The 13,971-nt window shown below is 40.3% G+C and overlaps 1 protein-coding gene across 1 annotated transcript in view; it reads right to left on the minus strand.

The window, feature by feature from the left end:
- Nucleotides 1–13,971, minus strand: part of ERP44 (endoplasmic reticulum protein 44) — a 115,505-nt gene that overhangs the window by 12,931 nt on the left and 88,603 nt on the right. Inside the window, exons 8-11 of the mRNA XM_019509162.1 lie at nucleotides 11,694–11,751; nucleotides 9,385–9,501; nucleotides 3,459–3,570; nucleotides 925–1,066 (exon numbers count right to left, since the gene is read on the minus strand). Of these exons, the coding sequence (XP_019364707.1) occupies nucleotides 925–1,066; nucleotides 3,459–3,570; nucleotides 9,385–9,501; nucleotides 11,694–11,751 (429 nt within the window). The remainder of the gene's footprint in view (nucleotides 1–924; nucleotides 1,067–3,458; nucleotides 3,571–9,384; nucleotides 9,502–11,693; nucleotides 11,752–13,971) is intronic.

Genomic DNA, 13,971 nt, shown 5'->3' on the forward strand with positions numbered 1-13,971 from the left:
AGTTAAAGAGTAGGAATAGATTGGGGGGGGGGAGGGGAAGAGAAGTGTGAGAGGGCTACAAAGATTGTCACCACATGGGGGAGACTAAGTTGTATAGAGAGGGAGACTACAATAAATTGATAAATCTTTTTCTTTTAATACACAAAAAAGAAAGAAAAAACATAAAGGGAATGTACCTATCCAGCTTTTCAGCTTCAACTGTAGGCCTTGAATTATGAGCCAGTTTTCTGCCTTGAGTGAATTGTTGAAAAAGAACAGAGAAAGCAAGAAGTGTGCACTGTCTATTACCCCTTGCCATACAGCCACCCAAAAAGTCCCCAAGTCCTGATCCTCCAACCCCCCACCCCATTGACTTACCTGTATCCAGCTGCCAGGGCTGCTCCCACCAACCTGCCTGGCTGTATGCTGGGAATGTGTGTGCGCGTCAGTACATGCATGTGGTGGCCCCTGCCTCCAATCGCCCTTCTCTGCTCCCCCACAGCCCTAAGCAGTCCCTTGCAGGCTGGAAGACTGCCAGCCTGCAAGGTGAAATTGGCAGTTTCCTGTGTTTTTCTCCTTTAAAGGGGAAAATCCATGATTTTCTCTTTTAAAGAATAATACACACATTTTTCCATAGCAAACAGAAAACCCGGATCCCTGTTTATGACATATACTCAGTTTATGGTCTCCTGACCTGGAAGTAGTTTAACCAGAGCCAAAAGTAATGTGCTATAAACCACCATGATGTAGTTCTGTGGACAGATAGTCCAACTAAAAGTTCTAACCTTGTATCATACTCATCTCAAATTCAGCTCACTCCTTGTCACACCTATCTCAAAATAATTCCCTCATTCCTTGTCATATGTTACTTCCAGTATTTAAACACTTTATTTTTGTTTTTCCCAACGAGGCATAATATGCAAAAGAAAGAAAACATATACTCACGACAAGTCATTGAAGTCTGGAAAGACATACATGTGCCTAAAACTGTCAATAGCAACAACAGGACAGTCTGCTGGAGTCTTCTGAATATGTAGAAGTGGGTGTCTGAATTTGTCACAGTCAGCATGTAGAAAATTTATTGTACCTTGAAGTGAACATATACATCAAATTTAATTCAATTTTTGACTGTAGAAATGTTAAAGGTTTTGGAAAACTTAATAAAAACAAACATTGTTTAATATTAGAGCCAACCGTGAAGAGGGGAATGAATTTAGGGAGGCAAACATTTTTAAAAAAATCACAATGTTTCCTGAATAGTTTTGGCTATACTATCATCTAGATTAAAAACCAACATCCTGTTTTACCCATTATGCCATACACTATTTACAAAACTCATACTCGGTAGAGCACTTCTAATTCTAAAAAAACAGCGATTCTAATAAACATCAAAGTGAAAAGCCCATGCAGATGCCATGATCCCACATGCTTGGTAGTCACCAGCCACTGCACAGCAACCAGGCAGTGTAGCACACATGCATGCATGTGGACTCAATTCCAATAATTGGCAGAAAATAAACTTGTACACAAAGAGTGCAGTTTCACACGCTGATGTTGATTCTATTAAGCATGGTTCTAATAAGCAGTGGAAAATGCCTCCAGTACAATGCTTTTGGCCTTTAGCTGTTGATGGTAATATGCAGCTGATTTTATTAAGCAAAACCCTAATGACCAGGTGTACATTTTAGGTATCTATGGTTACAGACATACAGATTATCTATGGTTTAGATAATCTATGGTTATAAACTGCACTGATTTCAAATGATACCAATATAATTTGTTGCAACGTTACTTTATACCTGCATGCTTTGATAGAAATATAACTATAGCAAACCCTTTCCAACTTTAACCCTGGTTCATTTAGGTTTAAAATTATAGTGATTAACTCATATCACTATGGCTAGGAAAAGATGTTGCATTTGTCCTTGGACAAAAGTTGTGCCTGTGTTTATCCAGAAACAGAAATATTCCAGGATTGACATACATATATATTACCTTTTTAATCAGGATATAGTGAGCAGCCAAATACACTACTGTTTTTCTGTCATTGATTCAATGATACAATCCCAGGATAACCATACATATGTACTTTGCAATGTCCTGGGATAAATTGCTAGTACTTCTTATGCCATGAACCTTTTTAGGATTTAACCCAGGAAAATGGACATGGACATCAGAATGATTACACTTTGTCACAGGATAAAATGGTTTGTCCCATGACAGATATGAGGTCTGTTTGTAGCATATAAGATTGTGCAGAGGTAACAGTTAAATTGTAACAGATGCTGCACTTCCAAGTGACAGCTCCCCCTCTCCTTTTAAAGTAGCTAAAAACACATTTGTCCATACTTTTGAGTAGTACTTAATGGAATCCTTTTCCTCTGTACTCAAGTTTCTGAAAAGCAATTAAGACAAATTGTGGGTAGGCTCCCTTCACCACTTCTGATTTAGTCACAAGGCTAAGATTAAGCAATGAAGGCATGTTACAGAAGTAATTGTTTTTCAGCAGCTAAAGCAGTATAGAATAGGACTGCATTTCAGTGTTTAGGATGTGACCCTTAGTTTTTATAACCTACAAATCTGAACTATATTAATTCTTACATAAAATGTTATTTTCCAAAGTAACTGCTCTTACTATTTTATATGCTTATTTCTGTTGTGCTCAAAAGAGATGGCAAGGCTCAGGGCCTCATTATGCTGAGACCTATATAGAAACATCTGTGATGTTTGCTTTGAAGAGCTTTAAACTTAGAATGTTGTATGATCTAGCATGTAAAATGCCCCCAGATAAAATGTACAACTTGATTTTGGAAAACAGAATATAGAAAAAAGATTTTCCCAGTTTCATGGCTGACTATGTGACACAGTAAACCTCCTGGAAACAGACTATCTAGGTAGTGCGGCATCAGGAACTTCCAGGTGTTGCACACTGTCCCCCTGTGATGCCACATTTCCTGGACTTTCTATGCTGCCAGGAGGACTTACCTCTAAAGTCACACAAAGTTAAGCCCCAGACCCTTACAAAGGGGCCGTGGCAAGACTATTCCTTCTTTATTGTACATACTTCTTTATATAAAGTTCCTGTAAATAAAGTGCTGTTTCCACATCACAATCCTCATTGAATTACTATCGACAGCTCACTTGCTGTTTTGGGCTCACTCAATAGCTATGGTTCTGCAAGGGTTACATATAGGACTTTAGCCCATCAGTTTGCTGAGCAGACACAAACAGTAGCCACCTTGGCAGCTGCATGCCATGCATAGCGTCTCCAGAAGTGCTTAAAAAAAAACGCACCAAATTTTGGGGGGCTGATTTTGAAGTCTGCATTGTATGTGAATTTTGGGGGGCTGATTTTTTAAATATACTGTATTTTCTCACATACAATGCATAGTTTTGCCTACTTATCACATCTGCTGAACTTTAATGAATAAAATGTTAATAACCCAATAAAAGTGACAAGACAAGGCAATAATACTTACCCTTTTCACTTATTAGTTGTCGCGCAACTTCCTGCTGGAATCTTTCTAAACTCTCCAAGTCATCTTTCATGTGGAAAAGTATGAGAAAAGGCAAGCCTTCTTCTGTTAATTCCTGCATAGAGAAAGCCATGTGATTTCCTGCCAGCCCAGCAAACCCTTAAGCAGTTCTAATATATATTTTTTTTAACTGCACTGAGTTTCTTAGTTTAAGCCAGTTGAAGGAATAGGATTGCTAAAACTTAGGGTGAGCTTCTTGATGCTTATGTTTTACCTCCCTCCCTCCTCACCCTCTGCCCTCCCATGCCACTCCTTACCCCCCCCCCAAATCAAATGGAGTACATGTGCTTAAGTTGGAAACTAGCTAAAAAAAAAAGTTGGTATTTATAAGCAATAAAAAAGTAATTGGAGTGTTCAATTCTTCCTGTGTTCATGAAATCAGGATTTCTTTATTCCCTGCAAATAAGAAATATCTGATTCAATAACCAACTTCTCCTAACTAGAATAGCCTACAAACCCCATAACTCTGATTAGCTGCTCAGGATAAAATGGGTACCAGGATACTTAAGTATGACATATTTCTTAGTATGTAAACTAGACAGTAATATTTTACTAGTGGTCAACTTTTGGAGGCATTTCAAGATACTGATCTTTCAAGCCTCCCATATAGCCTGGGACTAACTTAACTATTTTGATGAGACACAGATAGTTTTCAGACAAGACTTCTTTGTGAACTCTTCCTGTTTATCTGATGGTGAAGCACTTGCTTCCAGAAATTGCTAGATCGTACAAAACTTATCTAGCTTACTGTTCCTTGCATTTAGAGATAGGAAAATAATCTCTCTCTGTCCAAAATTGCAATAACATAATCTGTGCTTACAAAATTACATTTTCAAAGCAGTATAGTAAGACTAATTTATAGTACATTGTCCAGTTATTTATTCATCTTACATGACTTGATCAATGAGGCTTCCAGTAGCTTTTTAGGAAACTTTCACTTGTCTAGATTTCCTTGTTAGAGAACATTTCCCAAGATTCATCATCCCATTCTACATAGTTATACCCGATAGACCAGGGGTGGGCAATTATTTGGGCTGGAGAGCCACAGAGAGTTTTGGTGAGCTATTGCGGGCTGGGTCAGCATCCTCCCAGCTCACCAAAACACCCTACATGGCTCTGTCCCAAGCTTAGCTGGGTGGATAGGATGGGGCTGCAGGCACACGGAGAGTGGCATTTGTGAGTGGGACAGGTGGACGGGGTGAGGCCAGGATCATGACATGGTGACAGTGCAGGGTTGGGACCTGGGCAGAGCCACACTCTGCTCCCTGCACTCCTTCGTGATGGGTGCCAGTTCTACAGGCAGGGGCATGCAGAGAGTGGGACACAGCTCTGCCCTGGGCGAGGCCCCCTGCTGTCACCAGGAATGCGGCTTGGGTTATGTCTGGAACTGGTGCCTGCAACCAACTTATTGTCCCAAATGGCCCAAAAGCCCCAGGTCTGATTCCAAACCCAGGGCTGTCCCAACAATCAGGTGACTGTCAGAACAGGTCTGTTCTGTTCTGCTCTTCAGGATCTGTACCAGTGCCAGGTCTGGTTCCAGACCCAGGGCTGACTGGGACTGTTGCTGACAATCAAATGATTGTCCCCATCAGCCCCTGGACTGGTTTCAGACTTGGGGCTGTCCACAGCTGATGTCACCAATCACAAGATTGTTGGCAACAGGGTCTGGAACACAATGTATGCCACATGTTTACTTAAGGTACTATATAAACCAACCACAAAGATGTCCTATATTATAGTGGAACATTTTTCTGGCTGGTTACGTGGTGTATGTTTAATTTATGGTGCGATTAACATATTAATGGCACTGTATCATATTTATTCAAATAGAAGACCAGGTTCTCTCCCACCTGCAATCATTATGGGGGAAATAGCCCCTTGTCTTACATTTGTATACAAGGAAAACTCATTGTCTATCATCAAACTGTTGCCAAAAGCAGCATGTACTCAGTAATGGAAACCGAGTATAAGGTTGATTAAAAGCAGTCAACAGTGTGCACATCTATAAAACATATTACCCATATTGGACAAACATACTGATGGGAACCTTTTTTTTTTGTGACCCTTAAAAAAGGTGGGGAGTTGCTCCCCCAGGAGGGAACTGGCACTGGGCCTAGAGGTACTACAATACCAAACCAACACCTGGAGGGCCAGAGCTGGCCCCGACACCTTCCCCTTGGTGCCAAAAATGCCTGATCCTAGCCAAAAGGCCAAGATTCTGAAGGGAACCTACGACAAAGATCAGTTAGTACAACCCATCTGTATAAGTTATATGGCAGCGCTAAGCACTGATACTTTTTCAAGCCATGGGGAGCCACTACATTGCATACATTTCAACTACTTCTTCACTCCCACAGCTGAGTTGCACCTTTCTTTCCCATTTCCAATGATTCCTGCTTCTTCACCACCTTTAAATGTATGGTGAAGATATTTAAGACCGAACAGGGCCCCAAACAGTTCATCCAGAATCCCTGTCACCTCCTGTCTCAGCATGTTGCATACAATTAGTGTGGCCCCATCCTCCATGAGGTGGAGTCAGACTAGGACACACTGGCCTCACCTGCACATACATTTTTGGAGGAAACCAGGACTCGTTGACAAGAACAACCAGTTCCAGGCATGAGTGTGTGTATGGGGCAGGGGGAGGGCTAATTAGGACATGGGTCCTTTGTGGGAGGGTATTTGGAGTGTACACACACACATACAGAGAGCAGTGCTGAGCTCTGGGGTCACCGTGACTTGAAACACTATTGACTCTGCTGGGGCCCAGCCCAATGAACTATATGATAAATCATGAGCCTTTTGGCTTTGGACTAACATCATGCATGTTTATACTATACATAAGTAGGGGCCAAAGTACTGCTTAATAGTGTGTTTATGGAGAGTACCTGCTTTAAAACTTGCATCAGTTTCAAAACTGGTCAAATGAATTAATTCTGGATAAACTAAGCCTATGGATACTCATAGTAATTTGCCTATGTGTTTATTTCAAAGTCAGTGTTTTCAGATTTGCCCCTCACTTCTATGTGCTCAGAGAGAGTGGGGGTGAGGGGAAGGGACGACAGAAGAGAGAGGTTTGGGGGGGAGGCAGAGGGCCCACCTGACACCCCCAGATTTATTTTCCCTGCTGTAGCAGTGGGAGTGGAACAAAATCAAGGCAAACCTCTGATAATTAAATTCTATATCTGGAAAATTATAACAAATTTATACATTTTCTATATGCAGAATCTAAGTATTAGTGGACATTCTTATATTCAAGTAAATATAGTAAATTTAATTTCTTGCATCTAAGAAACAATGCAATAATTATTCCATCTGTTTCATACAGAATGGCATATATCAGATATAATACTGCGGCATCATCTACAATTCAAACATTGCTCTGCAAATACTGATCTTTCAGTCGTAACAAAAAATGCCTGGCAATTCACTGTAGTACCCCTATTAGGCTTACAATTTACCTTCTGCTCCCCCCCTCCCCTCAGTTCATCCCTGAGCAACCTGTCCACCCCTGCTGCGATGCCTGCAACCCCACTGCTTGCCCCCACAGCCACACTTTCCTTAGTGTCAGACACAGCTGAGACTCCATGCTCTCCTAGGGCACAGAGCACATACTAGCACAGCCCCTGCCTGGCCACACAGCAACAACCTGAGGCTAAAGCTGTGCCGCTGCCAACTGGCCAAGCATGGGGATAGAGTTTTTATGTGTTCCATGTAATGGAGCCAGAGCCGGAGCCAGAGCCAGAGCCAGCCTGAGAGTAAAAGGTGGGCAAGTGTGCAGGGGGAGGGGGAGGCTGCAGCAGGCCTGACTCCAGCCCCAGTCGGGCCTCCGAGTCAAGAGCTGCAGCAGCTGCCTGCTCCCACCTTTCACCTTATACTCAAATTCAACATGAAGGGCATTCTCCCCATGCTGAATGGGGGGAAACCTCATCTTGGATTTGAGTAAACACAGTACATTGCTAACTTTCATGTAACTCAGTATTTTGGGTGTTACAAGTTTACCTGTTCTCTCCACAGATTGTTTAAACAGCAATTGCACTGAAAACAATTATTTTTCAGATATTTTACTGATCTCAAGAGTGTTTTTCCATTTCAATATAAGGAAACTTTCAGATTTGCAGATTCCTTCATAATACAAAGAACTTCTTAGAATTTAACCACTCCATGATGTCTAACAGCGCACTGATTAAGTTTGTTCTCAATTCCCACTTGTGTGGCTAGTTTATGTACAAAACAGATCCAATAAATTTATTTCTCTGGTTTCCTTTTTTCAGTGTTTTAATTCTGTCTCTAAATTATAATTTAATTTTTTTTTACTGTTTTATTGAAAAAACTCTTATGTGCTTCATGTTATACATAATATTTAGAAAAGTAGAAAAATATAGCCTAAATATAGATAATGTTTCATATTTTTGCTTCAAATATAATAAACATTATACTTTTTTTTTTACTTACATAATTACAACCAGGCAAAAGTATCAGAATTCTGGCATGTTTAAAATTGTTTGGCTGTTGGCAGCACTGAGTTTTTTAAACAATTGTTGCTAAGCAAAATGCCAATTTGGAATGACTTAAGAATCTGCTTAAGTAAACCAAAGTAGAAAGTAGCAAGAGAAACTAGAAAAACTGAGGCATATTTTGATACAAGCTTACAGTCATGAACCTTGGTTTCTAAGGGTCAGAATCTGATTTCACTGTGGGAAAAGTACACTAAAAATCTATCATGCACTTCTAAAAATGCTAATAACCTGGCATCTTTTTCATATTGAAATGCAAATGAAGAATTTAAACTATGCTTTACAGAAGTTCCTCCATCTGTTGTCTAGAAGGTTACACTTAACATGGGCTATTCAAAAAAGAATAGTTGTTGTCTTGTTTCTTCTTTCACCCCAGTCTAGATAATAAAAATAGTTGGCTATTTTGATGATTCACAAAAGATATGTACAGCAGAGGAAACCTAAAAAGCCTAATTGTGAGAATAAATGAGTGACTCTTCAGATGTAAAGGAATCAGGGAAAAGAGGAACAGATCCTGAAAGCAACCCAGGAAAAGATGCTGGTTGATTTACTATTAGAAAAGGGAAGAAAAAAATCTGATGCAAAGCAAGAATGTAAAGAAGGACAAAACTAAAAGCAAGACTGACATGGAAAATAGTGCTGGATTTGCTTAATAGAATTCGCTTAATATATAATTTTATAGAATTTGTGTAATATTTTTTGTGAAATGTATCCACCCGTATTGCAGGTCAAATACTTATTTTAATATTTAATATTTTAAATATATATTTTTACTATATTAACAATATTAGACAAATATTATATTTTTATTAAATGGAAAGCCAATCAACTATATATTACAAGTAACTACAGTGTATGACTGATTTTCCTTTAAACTGAAACGAACATATGTGCCTAGTATTTTTCACTCTGAGTAGGAAACAAAATTTTCAAGGTCTCTTATCTTTTTTAAGATGGGTAAACTTAGGGGTATAAATTTAAGTGACATGCCCAGAGCTGAAATCCTATGCCTACAACCATCTTTCATACACCTACACATCTCCTGGACACTGTCAACATGGGCCCCACACTTACTTATAATATCTATAACTTTACCACTAATCTGCTCCCAGTTTGCCCATTTTTTAACCCAAGTCTGATCCAAGGGTTAAGAAATAAAGAAATGAAATGCTTTTTGCATGAAATAATTTTAACTGATGCAGGAAGGTTTCCAATGCAGAAGGTTTACTGACAGGATGAAAATCAGATTTAGGGATGTGGGGGTGGTAGAGAAAAAGAAAGTTTGTTTCTGAAAGAAGAGACTAAAAGTTGCATGAAAAAGTAGAAAGGTAGAAGAAACAAGAAGTTCTTACCTCTCCATTCTCAAATGTAATTTCTCGAACAAGTGGCACACATTTGTCTTGTGTCCATGCATAAACCAAATCAAAATTGGTCAGAGAACCTAAGTATACCATATCTGGAGCATTTTCCTGTTTAAAAACAAGTTTTGATCACTCTTACTTTAAAATAATAAGATGAAGTACATATTGCTAAAGTGGTGAAAGAGAACATAGCTGCAAGAAAGAACTGCAAACAATTAAGAGGTAAGATTATATAGATTTATGGCCGTAAGTTGAAACAGATTTCCCCCCACCCCCATTGTCCCATATACATACAAATTCATTTTACAATTCAAAATAAGTCATTACAGTTCAATCAAAAAGGGTAAGTAGAAAAACTAATTTCTATTTCTATTTCAAAAGTTAATTGACTTATAATAGTTAACTTGGTCTCTGAAAGACTAAGTGGTCAACTGCACACAGGTTAAGTGCCTAAAAATTGGTGTTTATGAAAACTCATAAAAAAAAATTAAAAGGACAGCTCAAAACTGGCTTCTTAAAGGTGATTAAATTTGCACTGACCGAGCAAGATGGTTAAAACTGTGAAATTGTCTTCTATATTATGTCAATATTTGAATTCCAAAGAAAAGTATAAGGACTTCTGCTGAAAATCCTTGTGGTTGGTGCCAGGGAAGTAAAAAAAAAAAATTAAGCTGAAGGAATGATTATAGGGCTCTTTGATTCAAAACTAAATAACTTCAATCAAATCTACTAAAGTCTTGGAAAACATCTCCCCCTTGAAAAAACAGAAGAACCACCCCCAACATACAACCTTTCCTTACATTTGTTAATTTGTTACCATTGCAGATTATAGCCAGAAGCCCCTGTTAAGATTTTTCATGAAGGATTTTATTTATTTAAAGTTTCATATTTGGTGTGGTGGACTTTTTTGGCAAATAAATGCCATATATATTTCATTATTATGAATGGCAATATGAGACAACTTTAGTGATTGGTTTTCAGAAGTGATCATTTACTAAGCACTCAAAGTTACAGCTGCCAAGGTATGCACCTTGAGCAGCAACAATGGTGGCAGGGGCTGGGCCAGCCGCAGCTATTCCTGCACCCCAGACTGGGGCCTGAGCCCCCCACTTCTCATTATGCTACTGTAGACACCTATATGTAAAACACTGAACAGATGCAAGACAAAAGGGAGGGAGGAAGGTAAACAATTTGTTTTAATAATAATAAAGATTTACTGAAGAACCCATAGGCAAAGAAGTCTGCAATACAGTATCTCAAGATTTTGACAGGACATGAAGAAGAGAAATAGATTAAACACTTAAGACGCCCATCACTTTCTTAGGAAAAAAAGAAGCTACTATATTTACACAATTCTAAGATGCCCCCTCCCCCCACACCTTAACATGGGGTGGGGGGGACCCTTGTCTTAGAATTGAGTACAACAGCAGTGGGGGTCAGGCAGCTGCTGTGGCTTGGGCTCCAGCCCCTACTTGTGGTCAGGGCTGTAGCCACAGCTGCTGCTTGCCCCCCACCTCCTTTGCACGTCATCATCTCCCCTTGCAGCCTCTTCCCCCCTCCATCCCACCATGCAGCCTCTGCTCCCCCAACTGCTCCTCACCCTCCCCACCCTTACCCTTGGGCTGTGCCAGCAAGCTCTGTCCACACTACAGCTTGAGGCACAGAGCACAGCCCCAGACTGGCAGCAGAGCCATTGGTGATGCGTAGGGGGTGCACATGCAACCCCTGGAAGCAGCAGCCATCAAACTGGAAGTGCCACCAGAAGTGCACTTCTGGTTTCGCCGCTGGCTTGGTGATCAGTGGCTGGGTGACAGCCCCCACTCCCAGTTAGCAACTGGCGGCTGGGTACACCCCTCCCTCCACTAGCGATCTCATGCCTCCCACCAGACTCGGGAGGCACCAATCGCCCATGAGCAGAGCACAGCCTGTACAGCTGCTATGGGGCCAGACTGGGCCCATGCTGCAACAAGGACAGAGCCTGTTGGCGCAGAGCAATGATGGTGCTGGTGGTGGGGGTGTGTTGAGGGTAACCCTGACAATTAACCCTAATTAGAAAGGCAGACCAAACCTGTGTGAGCTTAAAATAATGATTAAAACATATAGTTAGATTTAAAGCCACTTAGTCTCCCAGCCTCCATCCAAACGGATACTGCACCACCTGCCCATGCATCTCCTAGACAAAGGTTAGCACTGAAACAAAAATTAAGAACTTGATATCCAACAACATATTATATGATTTAAAAACAAATCTCCATCAGTTGGCATTTAAGACACAAAAACAAGATAAATAATGAACTTACCCCTGGAGGCTTATAGATTATGTTGTCCCCACTAAATCTCTCTGGTTTTGAAACAGTCCTAAAAAGCAATAAATAAGTTTTAGTGCTGGAAAGTATGGAATGGCTTAGATAAAAAATTTCAATGTTTTTGGGTACAGTGCCAGAAATACCCACAACCTCAACTTGCAAGATGTTGGCATGCCAGGGGTGGATGGCAGGGGAGCTGCAAGGGGCCCAATTCTTGTTGTGGCAGCATAGCCTGGACTGTTTCCTTGCTGTCTGCCCCAAGGTGCATGTGCCCTCGCTTACCATGCTCTAGCTCCTGTGCCAGCGGTTGCCTATCCCTGGCTTAGGTAATATAAGCTGTAGCTCACTTGATTGAAGCTACTGTCTTCTCTCCCTCATTTCTAGGGTGCTGGCTTTTTTTTTTTGTGATATTTAAGAATGAAAAAAATTGCTCTTTCAAGTAAGGTAAATGATGGCCCTACAGAGATCTGTTTGGTCTGCTGAAACTGGAGTGTGAAAATAACTATTAAAAGGACTTGGAATAAGCAGGTAGTTTCACATTACATGTGATACATGCTGATGGATATGCCAATTTGGGTATGGGTCAGGGAAAGGGAGGGAGTTGGATAAAACAAGGTCTGATAAGAGAGGCTGTAACGGATGGATCTTTTTCAGCTAATTATTTTGCATAACATCTAGAAGTGACATACAAAGAATTTTTAAGCATTTTCCATTTTGCTTTTTCTAGATATACAAGGCAGGCTAAACAGGAGAGAGGAAGAAAAACAGAAGGTGAGGAGAAGGGAGGGACTACATTACTAAAACATTTTCTTTTTTTTTTTTACATTAGAAATACAATTTTGCCTATCTAGAAGCTCTATGGATGACTACAAAATGGACAAAATTATAATTTCACAAGAGATTAGATTAAGGCCGGAGTAATGAATGGATGAAGAATTTCTAGTCAAGAATGTTTAAGGAAAACTACCTATCAATCTAGCAGCCGCTGAAGTTCTCTGGTGTAGACACCTGCATTACTCATGGATTTCTGACTCCTAATGTACACAAACCCCTTGCAATTAGGTTACGAATTTTCAGAAAATTTTTCTTGAGACCATATGTGTACTTCAAATACCTTCGTGCTCAAGTATTATCATGCTAAAAAGAGCACTCAATCTCAGGGAGGAGTTACAAAAACTAATGTGCTAAGTTGTACTGCCAACTGAGTTAGAGCTGTCATCAACAAGGTACTCAGCACAACCAAGTGGCAGCTGGAAGTGCTATATTATGGTGGGAATACTCAGTCCTCTGAAATGGACTAAAGGTTTCAGCTTCTCGGTCACCTCAGTCTCCTGCTGCATTGCACATTTTTGCTACGCAAAAAGAGGATACTATAGTATGCAGTTCTTTGTAGGATGCCATTTTGGATGTGGATTGTGTTATCTGGCAAGTTGATGTTAGTGTAAGCACACTTCCAAAAGGATTTAATAAAAGGGTAGTGGTTGCTGAAGTTATGGTAGAAATTGAAAAGTGAAGCCCACTGTTCAGTCCAGATGGTGAAAATGTTATCCATGTATCATAGACATAATGCAGGTCTGACAGTGCATTTTTCTAGTCTTCAAGGCGATTCATGGAGATCCTGGCATACTGGAGAGCTATCCTTGTGCCCAGTGCCATGCCCATGGTTTAGCAGAAGTGTCAGCCACTGAAGGTAAAAATTGTTGTGGGTGAAGATGAAATGGAGTAATCATGCAAAATGCTGTGGTTGGAAAACTGTCATCTGTGGCTTTGGATACATTTCAGGCAGGCTGTGATAACTTTATAGCAAGGGATGCTAGTATATGGGTTGGTAACATCTGTGGTAGCAAGTATGACCTTATGAGGGAGATAACTAATGTCTGGGATTTTGTTCAGGAAGTCTGTTGTGACTTGTACAAAACGTGCTCTTTGAGTATCGACCAGTTGGAAGATCATTTCTATGACCCCTGATGATTCCTGAGTGAGGATTACAGCAGTTGGATACAATGAGTCTGCAGGGTTCAGTCCAACACTACTACAGGTGAGAAAATGTCAAACCTCAACCAGAGAAAGGTAGGCTGAGATAGTAGCTTGGACTTTGAGCGAGCTGATGAAGAAGTCCAAATGCCCCAGAACAGACTCTAGAATGGCTGAAATGTTCCTCTTCTAATAGTCTTGAAAATCTGAACCAGTTAACCAGGTGAGGGGCAAGGGGGCACTAGTACCCATAGGAAGTTAAAGTGGAAAACAGTGTGCGGCCTAATGACTCATCAAT

The sequence above is a fragment of the Gavialis gangeticus genome, unplaced genomic scaffold, assembly GCF_001723915.1.
Source record: "Gavialis gangeticus isolate Ggan-Ray unplaced genomic scaffold, GavGan_comp1, whole genome shotgun sequence".
NCBI lineage: Eukaryota > Metazoa > Chordata > Crocodylia > Gavialidae > Gavialis > Gavialis gangeticus.